This window comes from Trachurus japonicus, chromosome 6 (assembly GCF_045865225.1).
Source record: "Trachurus japonicus isolate A0001 chromosome 6, Traja_1.0".
Lineage (NCBI taxonomy): Eukaryota > Metazoa > Chordata > Actinopteri > Carangiformes > Carangidae > Trachurus > Trachurus japonicus.
This window is the reverse complement of record NC_140912.1, coordinates 10599703-10618815: the sequence shown is the minus strand read 5'-3', so window position 1 is coordinate 10618815 and position 19113 is coordinate 10599703. Positions and strand designations below refer to the sequence as shown.

The following is a 19113-nucleotide window of genomic DNA, read 5'->3' as shown; positions in this document are numbered from 1 at the left end:
TTGGACGGGATGAGTTGAGGGAATTGGGAAAAGAGATATGGACGAGGGGAAATGTGTGAGACAGACAGAGATTTAGACAAGACAATGCAAAGGATCTGCAGAGCAGAGTAAACACTGGAACATTTAAGTAAACAGTCACATCTGTGCATCCTAAAACACGCACGCAGTTATTTAAACCTGATTTGTTTAAACATCAATCAGCCCGACACAAAAGAAGCACTCACTGCAATGCTCGACGTGCACTCAGATTTGGATGAGTAGGGGCTATCCACAGCGAGAGACCCAGAAATCTTCCCTGAATCGCTGTAGCAGGCGCTGATGATGTCCACCAGCCGCTCGTTGATGGAGTTGAGCGGGTACATGCAGAGGGCCGACTCGTTTTCGTCGTCATCTGGACTCGCCACCATGAACAGAACTTTGTTCCAGGAGGCGACGTTCCCGTACATTGTACCTGATTCGGCCATGACCCGCGCCAGCTCTTTTCCTGGAGAGGCCACGTACGCAGCTAGGACTTTGTTGTATCGGTTTTTTAGCCCGCAGTCTAACTGCAGCTCTGTGTGGGAGTAGTAGTGATGGTCTTCCTCGCAAAGCCGAGAGATAAAGGTAAAGTTTTTATTATCCGTACCATCGAGTGTCCGCGAAAAGAGGAAATAAACAAACCCGTCGTCCTTGAAGGCGTGGCGGAAGTCGTGCAGGTATCTGGGAACAAAGGGCATCGTCTGTACCGTGGCTGACTCTATGATGCTCTCAAACACCACCCATTCCCGGAAGTCCCGCAGGATCCGTGTGCTGATGAGTTTTGTGCTGTCCAGGCTTCCGTAGCCCTTTCCAACAAGGAACACATCAAAGGTGTGTCCCTCTTTTTCGTAGGTGGACATGACGCCCACCACGTTGACATTATCCTCTATGCTCGCCACGTAAGTCCTCTCCCCTTTGCTGTCGCTGTAATACAGCTGCTGCTCCACATTGGTCAGGTTCAGGAGGGAGCAGATGCCTCGGTAGCGGCTGCCGCACACTATGAGCGACCCGTTGGACGGGTGCACCAGCAGGAGCTTGTTGAGGTTGGGCATGGGCTTGGTGTCCTGGCAGGCCGAGGCTGGGGGCGTACAGGTCCGAGCGTCCTGCTTGGGGCCCGTTTCAGCGCGGGCTTCCAGGCGGAGCGACGGCGCCAGCTGGTAGATGGTGTTGACCGCTCCCAGGTAGATGCGACCCGTCTGGGGGTCCTGGACCACATTGTTGATGGCGGTCTCCGAGGTGAACTCCGGGGTGAGGACGTTGCTGCTCTCCTTCTGGGCCCATGTGGTCGACTGGCAGGCGAGGACGAGGAGGAGGGAGACCCAGCTTGCCATCTCTGAGGAAAACAGAAAAAGGCGAAGATGAATACAAACTATCAGCAACACAAGACTTCAATTGGAGGGTTGTACGATTAACAGTTGATCATTATTCATATGATCCTGATACAATCACAAGGTTTAAAGCAACACTTTGACATTTCGGGAAAAGGCATTTGTTGCTCTCTCGCTGAGAGTTCAATTATTACTTGAGATCAATACCATCATCACGTCTACGTGCTAAATACGAAGCTGGACTCAGGAGACGGATATCTCGGCTCAGCTCGGCCTAGCTTTGATTTCTGTGCAGATTAAACAAAGATACAGAACGCATTAGAGCGCTTTAGGTATTGGTGGTTGGATTTTATCCCTCATATATAACAGTACAGATGTGAGAGTGATATGGATCTGTTCTTCAAATTCTCATGTGAGAAAGTGAAAAAAACACATTTCCCAACTATTGCCTTCAAGGGGGCTGTGCTTCACTTGAATCTACACCTGAACAATTTTGATTTGATTTGGCAAGGTTATGAGAGATCCGTCTGAAATTTCTCCAGCTGCGTCGAGTCGTTCAGAGGTGAACTCAGTTTCAGAAGTTTTCTTTGTTCATGGCACAGCTCTGTAGATCCTGCAGAATACATGTTTTTTGTTTGATATCAATGCCAAATTCAAATGCAAATCCCATTTACTTGCATCACATGAAGGTGGGTGCAGGAAACCCACTGACTTAACTGAATAAAATAAAAGATATCACCATGGTTACAATCAACAGGAGCAGATAAAGGGTCTTTTTACTTTGTCATTTGGGTGAGCCGACACTTTAAGAGTACTACTTTGAAGCATGCCATGGTGTAGATTTATTGTATTAGGATACAACTATTAAAACTAACTGCCTTAAGCTAACAGTGCGCAGTGCAGCTGTATGTGTTGGACTCAACTCTCTGCTCCCATTCTATAAAGGCTGTGTTGTTTGGGTCTTAATTGACTTAATATCAGAAATGATCACTAGTGAAATAATATAACTTCTCTGAGAAGGGGTAAAGAGAGATTAAGGCCAAGAGCTCGATCTCAAAGCATAACAGTAAAAGCCTATTTGAAAAAGCTTGGATCCGTTCCAACTTCATTTGCACTTTGCTTCAACAACACCTCCAAGCACAATGTGCTCAGGAAGTACACCGTTTTGTCTCGCAAAACACATGATCACACAATATCCCAGCAAAAAAATGCAGACAGCATCATGTCCTGGCCAACAGCAGGTGTCTATGGAGTCCTCGCTCACTGCTGTTTGCCCAGGCGGTGGTAAATATGGAACTGCAGGTGGTTTCGAAACAGCTATTGCCCACACAGCAAATGTGCATCCACGTTTGCATTTGGTTTCGGAGCTCGCACGCTCTAAACAGCATCCTCTCTCTCTTGTCACCTTGTGAGTCATCTCCACAGGCACGTTTGTTAAATTGAAAACCCCTGATGAAACTGATGAGATGTCGTTTGCCAGAAGTATGTTTTATTATGTTAACCTGCCTTCCCTCACTGGACTAAGCGGGGGGACCACTGATTAGACATTTGCCCTGGGGGGACTGTGTTAATTTCACTGTCAACCCCAAGTGCCCACTACTCAGTTTGATCATTTTATGGGTTTTTTTTTTTTTACCCGGGCTCCCCCATTTACTACCTCAGTCGCTCTCCCCCTTCTTACCCATTCCACTGTGTAAATGTATTGTGCCCTTTTCAATTCATAGCCTTAAATATTTCCATTAAAAATGAAATGGTGCAATAAAATCCCTGTCTGTGCTTACTCAGGACAGAAATGTGTGTGGTTGGTTTTTACAGCTTTAATTAAGATGGAGGGGCACTCAGCCTTTTGTCAGGATTTAACTAAGAGGAATAGTCGAAAAAAAAAACAAGAGAGTTTTCATGCACACTAAATGGCTGGACAAAATAAAAGGAACATCATGTGAACAATAATTTCAGCTCTGAAGTGACAAAAACTTCAATTACAGGGACGTTTCCACCGGCAAAGTTGAGTTGACAATTACAAGCATGTGTCAGCTCGGAGAGGCGCCACAATAACTCACTTTTATGTTCGACTTTTCGAGGAAGCGTCACAAGAAACTGCACGAGCTGCAAAACGGCTTTCGCTGCCTCAAAATGTTGACAACATAAGCTAAACACAGTCAAGCTTGCACCGACACAGAGCGGTGGCAAATTGCAAAATGTTCACAGACAGACAACGTAAAAAAAAAAAAAAAAAAAAAAGCGGCTTTAAAAAATGATCACAGAAATAAATGAGTACGGTCTCGGCGTAATAAAGTTTTCTCTGTAAAAGTCAGCTTCACAAAGCCTCACTCTTCTCTGGCTTTTGGCAACAATTTGAAGGACATAAGAGCAGGGATACAGATGACTTTGTTCTGAATGACAAAATTCCAACCGCCCACCCAAAAGAAAATCAATTTAAGCCTCAATAAACTGATCGCATGAATGCACTGCTTGTGATAACAGGCACATGTCATTTTTGCGATCATTATCTGACATTTCCAGAGAGCACTGTGGGTGTGAACTTTGCAGCGTCACTAGCACTGACCTGTATCTATCCTCCCTCCACCTTCTTTAATTAAACCAGTTCTGCACATGTACATTTTCTACCTCTCTCACTTTCATTTTGTGAAGTGCAATAATAAAATGCACAAAGTAATTGTGATAAAATCTGAATTTATCTACTGCAGCATTTTATAAAATCCACACATGCCTTGATCCTTGTAAACTCCAACGGCTGGAATGCGTCTGTTCACCACGAGCTGCTTTGCGTCGCTCTGCTGAAGGTGGAACAGGTTCAGGAAGTCTGACATGCTGCATGACCTTTAATGTGCATTGTTTCTGTTTGTGGATACACCTGATGGGAACATCCAGTGTTTTGTAACGTCATGTGCCATGTTAAACCTGGAGTAGGTCTGTGTGCATCTACAAAATGTTAGAAATCAAACAATGGCTGTTTGATTAATGCTGCTGAGTTATTTTTCACGTTTTTTTGTACACAACAAGAAAGGCTGCGCTGTTTAAATATTGAGTGTGATTGTAAATATGGACAGTAATTGAAGCATGACCCCCCTCCTGAATGTATTTCCATTGTGTGCCGTCCACTGAGCACTGTAATATCCACATTTCCATCAGCTCACTCTGCTGTGATACAGACCACACAGCGAGGCTTTGACAAAAGGTGGATTATGTCAATGGCTTGTGTGGCAGAAAAATCACTTGATTCCTTCGACTCCTAATCAAACGTGCTGTGACAGAGCAACTTTCTTTCTTGCAATTTACGATACAAGCACAGTTGTCTCGGGGCGCTCATTTAGGTCTCAGAAAACTCCAGTTCCACTTACATCCATGACTTCAAAGAGTGCTTTTCCTATTCATGCAAATCCTATAGCAAGACCCTGCTCAGGAAAAAAAAAAAAGTGTCACGTAAATTTCTCTCAGATGCTGCATTGTGGGTCAGTGCAAACTAAATTCTTAACATATTTCAAAGGAGCCCCTTCTCTCCAAGGATGTCTCCTTCTGTCGCTCTATCACTTTTCATCCTTTTTTCATGGGTTTAATCCTGAACGCTGGAATTAAAGAAGCTTCAAAGAGCTTGAAGAGAGGTAGACGTCTGGCGGGGGTGACACAGGTGGAATGAGGCCCATTTCTGCCCAGACCAGCCCACCTCTCTCTTCTCGACATGCCTCTAAGCTGCTGTGAGAGAGAACACGGCAACTGGGCATACCATCCAGCACGTGGCTATTCTGAATAAATAAAAAGATGCTAAATTTAGAGACTGTGTGCTGCATCAGCTTGCAGCTAATGAAGCCTCCAATGGCCTGGGATAAATAATAATGAAACGCATCGTGTGCTAATGAAGCTGGCACTGCTGAAAAAATGTGATTCGGTGAAAGGCACAATTGTTGCATTAACAAAAAAAAAAAAAGAAAACTGCTCAACTGTCGCTGTTGAATTGAATTAGATTTCTCTACTGATTCCTCTTCTCACATTTAACTTCATAGTTACAGTAACAAGCAAATATTTAGTTGAACAACACATGTCTAAACTGAAGTGGCTAACCTGAATCCACACCGTCGCTGACTGAATCAGGAGCTTGGAGCAGCAGCAGAGCTCCCCTCACAGAGGAACGGGAGCGTCATTGTTAGCTCAGCCGTGATGAACAATATGGTACTGTTGTGAAGAGCTTATTAAAAGACAGCCCAAAGCAACACAAACGATAATGATCTAAGAACTCTTTTTCGAAACATGGTAGGCAGCCTTGGACCTACAATTATTTGTAAAGTCAAATCTCACACATTATTTGTTCATTAGCAGCTTCCTCCTTCTTTGTTCTCTCATCTTTTCAACCTTAATCCTGATGCCACACACTTCGCCTCACGAAAAACCCCGCTCACACAAACGTGTTATGAACGGTAGAGAGATGTCATGTACGGATCATTTACCTTTAAAGGCAGCTCCTTGCAAACAGGGTTCAGAGGCTAAAACCAGCAAGTCACAACAAGTTAGCGCAGTCTGGGAGAAGTGACTTGGAACATGACAGAGACGGAGACCAGGCCAAACACTGGTGTATGGACCGATTATATACTGTATGGGCAAAATGTGAAACTGAGGAAGTAGTTGAAAACTGAATTCATCTGACTCATCTGTTTGTCATATTTGTATTTGACTGGTTTCTTCTCTATCTGTATGTTCTCTGTCCTACATGTTCACTAGAACACAGCACAATGCTGTACACATGCTTGTACAGAAATATCACAAAGAGACTGTGTTGTGATTTACTTGTAAAATGATCAATTAAAGAGAAAGATAGAAGTGACATGAGGTTTTGTTGTGTTTTAAATCTTAATCTAAAGACAAATGCGCCAAATTAGGTTCAGAAAGCTGATTTCTGTCTTCATAAAGATGTATGGCCTGTGTAAACACCCGGGACAGAGCTTGAAAATAAGTCTAGACTATAAGACTATATTGTTCTGTTCAATCCTTGTTGCTCTACTCTCATTGTTCTGTTCTGACATGTATTTATACATAAACACTGAGCCTGTTCTTGTGCAGGTCTTGTTTCGGGATCTGCTGAACTGTGTGTAACAGCTTTAAGCTGCAACAGACTGCACCTACAGCTAAGGAGAGGTTGTCAGAATCTGAAAGAACATTGTGGAATTATTGACGATGAAGTGATCATTGAAGCTTTGAAGAAAAGCGAACAAACTGCATAGTCATGATTGGATTCGGTGAGTGGTAATTTCCACCTCTGGTTTCTTTGCTTGGAGGGAAAATAAACATCAAATGAAAAAAAAACTGTTGAGGTGCTACACGCACAGACTTGAAAGTAGCACACGGAGGTGGATCCCTTTGTTGGCTCACTACTCGTGACACACATGCACACACACTCCCTTTGTTGACAACTACAGCGCCAACTCTTCCACACTCCCTCCACAATTTAGGACATGTCTGGACAGGAAGAGCAGCTCTCAGCAGAGGAAAATGAAAGATAATTGAAAAATGGCAGGTGTGCACACAAACACACACACACACACACACACATATTCATGGGCTTAGTGATACATGTGCACACACACCGATACGTGCACTGGCGCAGTTTGAAGTGCTGACAAGGTAATCCCACTCCGACCACACAGTCGCACTCTTCCCTCCGAACTGCCACGCTGTGTTTCTTTGACACAGGGCCGGTAAATCCCAGCGTGGCAGTCCCAGCGCGCCTCCGGACCAATCCTCTTGCCATGCAACATCCCCACACACACACACACACGTTTCTAGGACGACACTGCCAGCCAGGGAGGCGGGAGATCGGCGGTGGGGAAATGATAGACGAGAGAAATGTGTGTCTAATGATTAGATCACATACACAAAACACTTGCGCAACTGCTGACCTGGCAAGTTGTGAACCAGCGTGAGTGCTCCGCTCACTCATTAAAACAGATACCGAAAGGGAACTGAAATAATAAATAAAACAGAAACAGACGCCCAACCCCGAAAACATAATAGGATACCACCCCATACTGGGATCATTCATATTCAGCACTTTCTTTATCGGAGAGCTGGCTTTGACAGATGCCAGGGTCTGACACTGATGTGGTGGTGGTGGTGGTGGGGGGTGGGGGGTGTCTTCACATCGAAGCAGCTTTCAGTGTTACATACTGATAAAAGTGAACTGCTATTAAACCTCTCGCGTGTCCCCCCAGAGGCCTCGGGGCTGGGCGGAGTGCAGGGAAGGAGAGGTGAGCGAGGGGTTAATGCTCTAAAGCAAATCTTCTCATGTCTCTGGCAGCGTGGATTGTGCTGAAAAGGCCCGATAAAGCTTATACAAGGAAACATGACAACACGGGTTGGGAGACTGTACATGGAGCCGGAAATGGAGGGGTGGATCCCTGCGCTTTAATTTCCCCGCCGCCGTTGAGTAAAAAAAGGGGGATAGGCAGAACAAGCGGCATTGTTAGATGAAACATGAAGTGGGAGAGTGTGGAGAACTCTTTCTTTCTCTGCATGTCTGCCATCTTTTTTTCTTTTTTCTGACATGCAGGCGCTCTTATCCCATCCTTACAGTGAAATTGTTTCATGAGTTGCAGTGGGGAGGCTGGTGTGACGACGGCAATCCAATTTCCATATGAACAATTACCCTGCCGTCAGGGTTGGCAGTTCATTTATTTCAATTTGACTGACTGGGAGAACCACGCTCACCAAAAGCAGCCAGCCAAGCCATTGTATTCAGGGCAACAGGCTTGGGCAGGGGGGGGGGCGGGGGGGATTGATGGGCCTGGTCCATTTCACTAAGATCCAGCTGCTCTGGCCTAAATATGCTAACACCTTTAAAGTTGGCCCGTGACCCGAGGAGAGTGTGAACTTGGACTTTTTATGTCCCAGTCCTCACATCTGTATACTTGTGTTTCTCCTTCATGTCTACATACATCGGCCCTCTTAAGTATGTTTGTCTGCTGTGATGTATGACCACTAGTCAGAAGGTGTGTGTACTTGTGTGTGTGTACCCCTCCCACCCACCCCCAAAACACACACATGCACACACACACACACTCCCCATCCTTTTAGGCACAGCACTTTTCCTCATTAGGAGTGATAGGCTGTTTGTGTGTCTGTTTACCGCTCCGTCACCATTTTCAAGGCTCCTGCTATCTCTCCTCTGCCAGCTGGACACTTGAGCAGAGCGAGCACAAAACCACAGGCACACACACACAAACTACTTGAGCAGAGCACACATTTATATTTTTTTTGTGCAGAGAATACACACTCAAACACACTCGCTACTACACTTTCCTGCCTTATTCCTTTCACAGCGGCCGACCTCGCTGTCTCTTGTAATCTCTCAATCTCTGTTTGTCTCTCAAACAAACACACAAATGCAACCTCTCTCTCCCCGTCTGGGCAGCAGCAGCTTGGGCTAATCTCCCAATGCTAACTGGCCTCCCCCAACCCCACCCCACCCCCCAGCTGGATGTTGCAGCTCTCCAGCGGGACAGAGTGGTTGTTTGCTGTGTGGACACAGCTGGCGGATGTGGGGAACCTGATTAAACGGTCTGGCCTGGCGGAAAAGAGCTACTTTCAGGAGCCAATGGCTCTTCTGACATCGACGCCGCAGCCAGACGGTTGCTAATACACACAAACAGTTGCAGGGGCAGGCATGCATAGACAAGCTCGCTCAACGACTCCTCTCGCAGATCTGCGTCTGAGATCCAACACTGTAACTGCATGAAAAATGCTGCTCACACGCACAACTAGAGATGCAAATAATTTGTTTACCCTATAAAGCCCCAAAAAGAAAAAAAAAGCCCATTTTCAGCATCCAGAATCCAGAATGAGGTTTTTGGGAGCCAAAAAGCTAAAGTTACTCAATTTACTATGACACAATTTAACATTGAGGCGCTTGTCAGAGCAAAAATGGGATTTTTAGCTTGATGAATGGCTCACATGATTGATTGATCAATTATCAAAAAATGTTGATAAATGTTTCCATACACCGACTAATCAATTAATTGACATCTCATTTTATCACTATCTATAACTCACTGAACTGATGGCTGCCAGGATTTTCTGTTGTCACTTCTTCAAGCTCAGGTAATGACTCAGGGTTTTTTGCTCAGAGGCACTTCAGTAGGTTGGGAAGGGGAAGTGGCAACTTAATTCTCTGCAAGCGCATGCATATACAGAGAATTAAGTTGCCACTTCCCCTGGTTGGAAGGCAGCTTCTCTAATCTATACACCACCCTGCAGCCATCCCCTGTTCCCCGTGCACACTCAGCCTCCACTTCCATACAGCACGCACTCACGTTCCAACACACATGCAACCACAATTAAGAAGTCAGGCAGTCAGACTGACTGCTGGGAAAGAATCCATTACACACCTTATTGGTTATAATGATTTCACTTCACCAGCATAAACGCCAATGAGCCATGAAGGTATCTTGTAATGTGGTTTAGTCTCACTGCCCAGCTTTCGTTTGGTTTCAAGGGGAATACTGATCTTATGGTGACTGATTACTCGCCTGCCCCTCTTTGCAGGAGTTTCACATGAACAGTGGACAAGGAGATGAAGCGTGGGTTTAAAGTAGCCTTGGCCTTGGAGGAGGGAGGTCATAGGTTTTTCGGGAAATATGCCTGTTTTTCTTTCCTCCCAAAGAGCGAAGAAGAGTGATACCGGTCAGAGTGTCTCACTGAGAGCACAGAGGGCATGTTTAGCCTGTCCTAGCATGTAAACAGTGGCAGCAGGAAGCAACAACCAGCCTCTACAGTAGCTTCTGTCGGTGGGGAAGAACAAAAACATACAACCTCTAACACCTCCAAAGCTTGGGAATTTACACATTGTATTCTACACAAACAATCTTTTGTCGATATTTTTCATACTTTAATAAAGCATCACTGGCTATCAATCAATCAAGGTACTTTATTCATCCATACTATTATTCATACAGACACAAAAGGAAACAGCAAGCATTAAATATAACCATTAAATAAAACAGATTTAAATAATTAAAACACTAATTGAGATAAGAACAACTTATTGCACACTATTGATCATTGAAAAGTCTTATGGCTACAAGCAGAAACATTTTCTGAGAACCTGATGGTAAAAAGAGCAACACCAAAATGTCAACCAAAGGTTAAAATATATATCTATCTGACAAGACAAAAATGCAACTGGGATAAAGCGTAAAAAACATCTGAAAAAATAAAATAACATCTTTTTTTTTTAGAGTCAGTGTGTAGGCGTTTCAACAGCCTTGCACCTACAGTATATCCATGCCACCTCTGTTGTGAACCTGTCTCAGTTTGTTAATGTGCACTCGAGAAACCAGGTTACTGAGGGTAATCAGGTTACTCAGGTAATTGGAGAACACCTCTGAACCCGCTGTAGTAACCTTCTTGCTGTATATATGCAGCAGCTCAGTGATCAGATGTCTTTCCCAGAGCTTGTTTTGGAAGCGTGTAGTGACAGATGATGAAGCAGAAAGTCGACACGGTGAGAGGAAAAGACAGACGGAGCACAGCTTCTCCTCACAGCACAAATGTGTCTGAATTTAACAAAGACCCAAAGGGTCAGCAGTAGAAAGCAACTGATTTAAACTTGTAGAACACTTTGTGTTCCCTTAAGTTGCAGCAGGATATAATGATTCAATATCACTTCCTGTAATTACCTTTCTGCTCATCCAGCCTCCCCGCTGTTACTTTCTGCAGTCTCTTGGTCTTGCACATGATATGTGCTGGAAAAAAAGAGGATTTGAAACCTGGTGGTTACCAGTAGCAACATATGGCAAGGAGATTGGCATTCTCAGTCTTACACTGAGTGGAAGGGAGTGTATGATGTGGAACTGTCCCTTTTAAAACACAGGTGGGATTGTGTACAAAGTGAACGCACGCTGTGAAAAATGACATCTCTCCGGTTCTGTCCGGACTTGTAAGAGCTGAACGAGCAAGACAAGTAGGAAGGAAGGTGCTGGTGCTGGTGGTGGGGGATAAGAAATGATGGAGAGACAGAGAGACAGAAACAGAAGGAGGGCAATCAAACGCAAGTTACTGACTGAGTCTCAATGGTTCCTTTGTGCGAGCTGGCAGGTGCCTGTCACTTGTCAAGATGAGTCATAGTGTGGATGGTGACTGAGAGTTGCGATGGTGGGGGATACGAGCACCGGCTGAGGCCCAGAAATATTCCGGCTTTCTGTAATGACTAACAGCTCTCAGGTAATGGCCCAAAGATTAGGCAGCTCTCCTCAGCATATGGAGAAAAGGTCACGTTTGGAGCTTAAAAGGTAATGGCTAAATTAGCTGCAAAAAAAAGAAAAAAAAAACTCATAAAATTAAATAGCTTCCAGTGAGAAGGTGTACTTTCTGCTGGTCATGCAGAAGGAAATAGACTGGGCTACTTTTTAATTAGTCCGACGACGAGAACTAATCACAGGAAGGCTGGAGTGTGATAAAATGTGTTTATGCCTCCACACAGAGCTTCAGCTCATAAGAGCGACTTCGAAGTTCCTCCTTCTATCACAAATATTAATGAAAAGCCATATTTACTCGGGCTACCTCCGCCACTTATCCTCAGTGTCACACACTTCCCACCAAATGTTCTTGATGCTATCGAAACCACTCCACAACACTCATCCCTCCATCCGCCAACCCTTACAATCTTCATCCATCATCTATCAGTGCTGCTGCAGCCGGAGGGGCGAGAGAGCTGCTAAGCAGGGCCTGACTAATGGCTAAACAAACACCATTATCAGGCCTCGGTGGCCGAACGCTGAGCTACAGGAGCCCCAGAGCAGCTGAGGCTCTTTAATACTTAATCCCCGCTGCCCCGCACTAAACTAAGCTAGGAATGGGCGTGCACTGAAAGTTCACTAATGAGGGAATAAGCACAGAAACAAGAGCGAGGAGGAGGAGGAGGAGGTTTGAGGCAAAGAGGAACGTCACGCATACATGCACACACACGTGCACAATCACTTATCGCAAAAAAACTAAGCCGAGAATAGACTGCATTAAGAGGGGGTAGAGAGGAGTGTGGCCCACTCGTCTTGGCCAATTCCCTCTCTAAAAAAGGCTGAGGGAGAAGTTAATGAGCCTGTTACAGCCCCACAGTTCCCCTGACAAGGCCGCTGATTACACCACATGTTCGGGCAAGAGGATTGAGCGTGTGCGTGTGCGTATTGCACATTTGTATGTGTATGTCACCTGACCCAGAGCGGTCATCTGCTAATCGTACGTTCACAAGTCATGGAATGCATATTTTCTGATAAACACACTTTCACGCACCAATCAGTGCTCTCCAGGCACAAGCTATCCCCTCTCACACACACTCGCCTACATACACCGACTAAGTTACACCCGCGATCACACACACACACACACAGACACATACATACATACATACACACACTCAATCAAGTGTGACTGAGTGAGCAAGCCACTCAATGAGAGTGGGTGATTAGACCCTGGGAGAGTATGTCTGACCTTTCCCTCCACATCAAGTCCTCCACGCGCATGTGTGTTTTTATGAGTCAGTGGCTGTAAGCTCTCAGGCCCGCGCCACTTCACATCAAATGTCACTGACTTAAATGAGATGGCGAGACAGATGACGGAGGGAAGGAAAAGAGGGGAAGGACAGAGGATGAGAGGAAACATGAGAAAGAGATTCTATTCCTTCCGAGAGAAAAGAGAGCTTAAAAAAAACCACAAAGAGTAAAGAAAGACTGAAAGAGAGCGAGAGCGCTGTCACCGATCAATCTTCTGTCTTGGCTCTCTCCCTCTTTGCATGAGAAACAGCAAAGCCGGGGTATTTTTAAATTCCTGGTTGGTTGTGGGAATTCGGGGCAGGCCCTTGTGGGTACACAAACCTCCCCCCTTCCAACTGTCGAGATGGTTGAGTCTGCACTTCCGTGTTCTCAGAGCTCAGACGGACAGAGGGGCAGACAGTCTGAGTCAGGGCTCCTGGGAGCAGGCAGGGGGGCAAGTGAGGTTCTGCTCGTGGGTTTGTTGTGCTTCTGAACTGCTGAGGGTAAAGTTAGTTAACAACAGGATTATATTTATGGACTCTGGTTCAATTACGCCTGAAGAGCTTAAAGAACCTGCGGACGAGGAGACGGCGGAAAGACGCACACAGACTGCTGGGATTCCAGTTTGAACTCTAAAAGGATAATTGCTGTTTATCATAACTTAGATTTTATTGCTATGCATGATGGCAAAACATTCTGCATTTTAATTGTTACCTTGGGACGCGATAACGTTAACAGGGCTGGAAGGAGTGTTGATAAACAGAAAATTTACTGGCAACTATTTTGAGAATCAATTAGTTATTTTACTTTTTTTTTAAAGTAAAAATGCCAAAAAAAATAATTACTTCCAGTCTCTCCAATGTGAATATTGGCTACTTTTCTTACCCCTGAATGATGAGATATCTTTGGATTGGAGTGTTGGTCAGACAAAAGCATGTTGGGCTCCAAGAAACCAAGGAAATAATTGGCAGATTAAGTAAAGAAAAGAAAGAAAGAAAGGGAAATAAACATGAGTGAAAAGAAAATCAGTGAGGCAACAGGCTCACACAGACAACCAGACAGGTTGAACACCAGATTAGTCAAACTTATTTCACAGAAAAGATGGAAAACAGTGAATTTATTTCCCTAAACTGCCGCCTGAAAACATTTATAGACAGACTCACTTGTTCTACTTGAAATACCAATGCTGTGCACACAGCTTCACTGTGCATTGGTGAATTAAAACCATTAATGTCACACACGTTGCCCATGCTGGCCTGTTTACATCCTGTCCTGCTGTAGAACCTGCTGTTCCCATCTCCCCAGATCCCAGTGGTTAATTTAACGAGCACGACAGAGTCTAATAACGGCTAAAACATATTAAAATTTAAAGTTGTGACAAAGAGAAATGATGGTTTTATAGCTGGTAAGTTCTGTGATTCTGGTAAGACAAGCTCCCGTCTGCCTCGTCTCGCCCCTCTCCTTCCTCGCCTTTCTCATCCTGTCATCGCCGAAGATCTCCGGGGTGATAGTGAACCGGCACTCACCGCTGACGGGCCAGAGGACGTGTGGCGCGACGCTCAGGTTAATTAAGTTTGAAATCGTGGAGATGATCAGTGGTGCTGCCACTCTCGCAGTCTGCCGGCACAGCCTCCCTCCACTCCCACCTCTCCTGTCTGCCCCTGCTACTACAAAGTCTTCAGTCTATCTAACAGGTAGAGGAGAGGTGTCTGTGTGTGAGTGCGAGAGGGAGAATTATTTTTGCGTGTCACTCTGCGAGAGAACTGAGACGCGAGATGAGAAAAAGAAAAAAACGACGTGAGAGAGTTAGTGCTCAGGTGATTAGGTAGTTGATCGATTCTTTCTGTTAAACTTTTTTCTGGAGGAATGGGGGGAGGAGGAGGGAGGGAGGAGGGGTTTTGGTGTACTTCATCTGAAAAGTGCATCTAAGGATAGAGGGTGTCTGATGCCAGGCAGACTGTACGGCCCATCAGGCACATGTGTCATTTTGGGTTATGGAAACACATTTGATTTGACTGGAAAATAATTAACATTGATAATCGATTAGTTGTTAGTCACTCAATAGTTACTGGTTCCAGCTTCTCAAATGTGAGAATTTTCTCTCTGGGAATTTGAGTTTCATACCAGGGAAAAATGTGGTTTTGTGTGGTTTGTCCAACAAAACAAGCAACCAGAAGATGTGATGTTTTTCAGTATTCTGACATTTAGTAAAAGTAACCAATTAGTCCAACTGCACAGACAATCTATATTGTTCTTAATATATGCACACACACACACCACAGAAATGAAGAAAATCCTCAAGCTGCACAGAGAAGCATTGTTATATTTGCTTAAAAAATGAATAATAATGAAAATTAATCAATTATCATAATAGTTGGTGATTAGCTGGCTTATTGTTTCAGCTGTACTAGATAAACATGTTTATTCATATGCAGAACTTCATTCCCTCAATCTCACAAAACACACTCTGGGGGGGGGGGGGGGGGGGGGGGGGGGTGTAGAAAAACATAGAGAGTCCCCAAATCCCGTCCAGACTATCCAGGCTACAGCCTTTTCGTGGCCATGATTGCTCCGTTCCCCAGGAGGCTGCTGTGAGAAGCTGGACCTGCAGTGATTGTTGATGGATGCCTATTGGCATGACAGGCACGTAGAGAGCCCCCCCCCCCCCCCCCAGCTCCACCACCCCCACCTGTAATCCTGGAAAAATGGACTCTACGTATTAGTGAGACGCTTAAAAGGCAGGAGCCATTTCACACACACACACACACACACACACACACACACACACACACACACACACACACACACACACACAGGCACGTAAACACACACACACATTATAGCTACCTGCACTATGCTTAGAGGCTAAGGGATATTATTCGCTTGGCTCAGTATCAAAAACCTTTATGCTGAGAGGTTGTGTGTGAGGTGGAGTGCTGGGATGTAACCAAGTATATTTACTCAAGTACTTCACTTAATTACAGTTTTCAGGCACATGTGCATCCTGTACTACTAAAAGCTGTTATACTTTGACTTCTTATTTCACAAATTTTGATTTTATCAGACAAAACACAGCATCATTTTTTTCCCATCAACCTAATCTAACCAAGACCTGACTTCATACCAAACTCATTTTCTCAAAGCATGAAATAATCCAGTATGTTGAAAATATTCCAGACTGTAAATGTTCTAATTATTCTCTAATAATTCATAACTGTGTGGCAGTGATGCATCTTGTCTCACTGTTTTAAAATCAGTTCAGGTTCACAATAACAACAAATAAAGACATCTAGAAATATATATTTTTCCCCTAGAAGCAAGTTAGATTTAAGACCATATAACAATGCTTAATGCCAAATCCTTTATAAATTTTGCCCAAATGCTCCAATTGCAAACAAGACTTTTAGTCCAGTGAAAATATTGATGATCAAATCATGACAAAAGTAACAATTTCGAGTCAAAACTACAACATAAAAGAAGATAAAAATCCTGAATAATTGGTACAAAGGCAAAGCTGGCTGAGACTGATGACTGTGAAAGAGCAATTCCACTGTCATCAAGTATGAAATGATGAGACGACTGTGGAGCAGAGCTGGGAAATACCTGGCGTCTGTTGGCAGGCTGATTTGGCAGTTCTGAGTTTCTCATTCTTCAAGAGGGATTCCCATCCCCTTTGAGTTTGAAACACTTTCTGCCCAAAATACACTGTGGCTCATTCACAAGTGCCTGGTACCAGTTTCAGCTATATCACAGCAATTTGTTGGAACAGCTTATTTTCATTGAATTTGCACTTCCCCATGATGTCGCTACCAGAAAGCACATCTGCTCCGACGATGCTGAGCACAAACAAAACATAACTGTTGATGGTTGTGCCATCCTGCTCAGCGTGACATTAACACGAGAGGCATTTGGTCGTTCACTGAGTAGTGATAGCACTTATCCTTTTAGGGGGCACACAGGGCCAGAGCCAATCCCGGCCGACACGGGAGAGGGCGGGGTACACGCTGGACAGGTCGGCGGTCTATCACGGGGGCTGACATATAGAGACAAACAACCTTTCACGCTCACATTCACACCTACAGGCAATTTAGAGTCGCCATCCCATAAGTCACTGGACTGTGGGGGGAAGCCAGACAACCTGCAGGAAAATGTAAACTGGCCGACAGGTCTGAACCATGGGGCTTCTAGCTGGGACGTGACACTGCTAACCCTTGCAGCCATCAATTGTGTGAAAATATATGTTGGCAATTCAAAGATTTTAAACTGCAATGTCAAAAATCTGAAAATCCTACATGTTTTATCAATTGATTGGAATTAATACTTTTAATAGACTGAATTATAAATTATAAATAAATAGCAGTCAAATTATAAATAAATAGCAGTTCATCAAACGCTTTGGTCAGTCATCTGTGCCAGTAGCCATCAGGTTCTACAACACGGATTGGATATAATGGAGCGGCTGGGCTGAGAAGCCGAGGCTTTTGCACCTTTTAAAAAATCTGAACACTGCACATTGGCTTTGACCTATGGACATGGCACTTTTTGTACAGACTTGGCTCTTTTTAACTTTTTTTAAAGGGACAACGAGGAGTTTGCTTTTGGTTATAAAAGAGTCGCATATGAATCTATGTTACCCACACTTGTCAATGGCTCCATTTTCGATAATAGTTTTGTTTCTATCATTATTTTGTTATTATTATTAGTGGTGAAATGCTGGGCGAAACTTTCGGTTTCGCAGACGCTGCCCGGCAGGTCATGGGAATAACGCTACCAAATCGCCGTTTATGGTCGGAACTACGACGGTATCTGATCCTCTTCCAACCTCCGACTTTCATTCTTGATCAATGAAAACTTTCTTGGCAAATGCTTTCCTTTCATCCGTCTTGCGCCGGTCCAAGAATTTCACCGTGCACGCGGAGGCTCATGGGAAATGTAGTGTGAAAACACTTCGCTTTCCAAAACTCCTCGTTGTCCCTTTGACTGTTGCTGTTTTGGACACCAGAATCTCCCTGCAGGGATAAATAAAGGTTCCAATCAAGTTGGAATTTGTTTTCACAACAAGATTCTAATACTATTACACTATCAAATGGATACTTTCACAGTATCTGATCATTAAACTTTCTACTATACTTGTGTTTAAGCAGAACTTGTCAAAGGATTTTCCATTATTATTGAATTACCAAGTAGATAATCTGAACATCTCCCCGGTGAGTTACAAGTATGATGTGATGCAGATCTACACGTACACCTCTCATCTGATGAATGGCTATGATTACTTTTTTTTTTTTTTTTGATTCACTTTTTTTGATTAATTGCTCGGTCCTTGTGTGATCACCGTTTCTAATCAAATGCAGGCACACAAAGGTCAGAGGGAATTAGCCCCCCGCCGCCTAAAAATAAGCTGCTTTAATCAGGTTGCAGATGGCCTGATAAGCAGCAGGGTGGCATTATGGGCCGGTCGTGTGGCGTAGCTGAGGCGTGTCAGCGATAGCATCTGCACCGCGGCTCTAAAGGTGCCACGGTGTCTTTCATGTCAGGTGAGTGCGCTGACATTCTGTCGCATGCAGACTTCAGACGTGGTGGGGTGGAGGGGGCCAAACATCAAAGTCTGGGTTTATATTGGTGGTGGTGGTGGGGGGGTAACAGACAGAGGCACACTACACGTCCCTGTGAGAGAAACATGGGACACCCTTGCACACACACACCAGCCGCCGGCCGGTGACAAGTGTGAAGTTTGAATGTGAGATAGTGCTGATGTCTGCCAGTGAAGCCTACATCCCGGCCTCTCTTTATCTCCTGAGCCCTCTGCTGATAATTACAGTTGTCCCCTTCTCTCAGATTCGGTCACGCCAAAGCTGCCGGCCTTGCGCGCCTCGAGCCGGAGGAGTTATCGGGGCCGGCCATCTCAAAAAACGGGGCACGCCAAGGTCAGGCCCTGTGTTCAATTTCACTTTTGATTCCAGTCCACCTTCCTTTCTCCTCTCCCACCTTATTCACTCCTCCATCCCACCCCCTCCCTCCCTCCCAGCCCACCCACACTGTCACCGTTAAATTTCACTCCGGGGCTAACCTCTATTTCCAGGACAACCAAGCGCCCTGACACTCATTCATTTCCAATCCTGCAGAGTGGCCGGCTGAATGGAAATTGACGATTCAATTTTTGGAATGAAACTCAAGAGTCCTTTTGGAAGTGACTCACCCCCTCTCCTCCTCCTCCTCCTGCTGCTCCTTGGGTG

General features: G+C 44.8%; 1 protein-coding gene across 1 annotated transcript in view; it reads right to left on the bottom strand.

Annotated features, from left to right (window-relative positions):
- Positions 1-19113, bottom strand: part of plxnb2b (plexin b2b) — a 137483-nt gene that overhangs the window by 54795 nt on the left and 63575 nt on the right. The window contains exon 3 of the mRNA XM_085778699.1: positions 225-1351. Coding sequence (XP_085634825.1) covers positions 225-1349 — 1125 coding nt within the window. The 5' untranslated portion in view covers positions 1350-1351. The remainder of the gene's footprint in view (positions 1-224; positions 1352-19113) is intronic.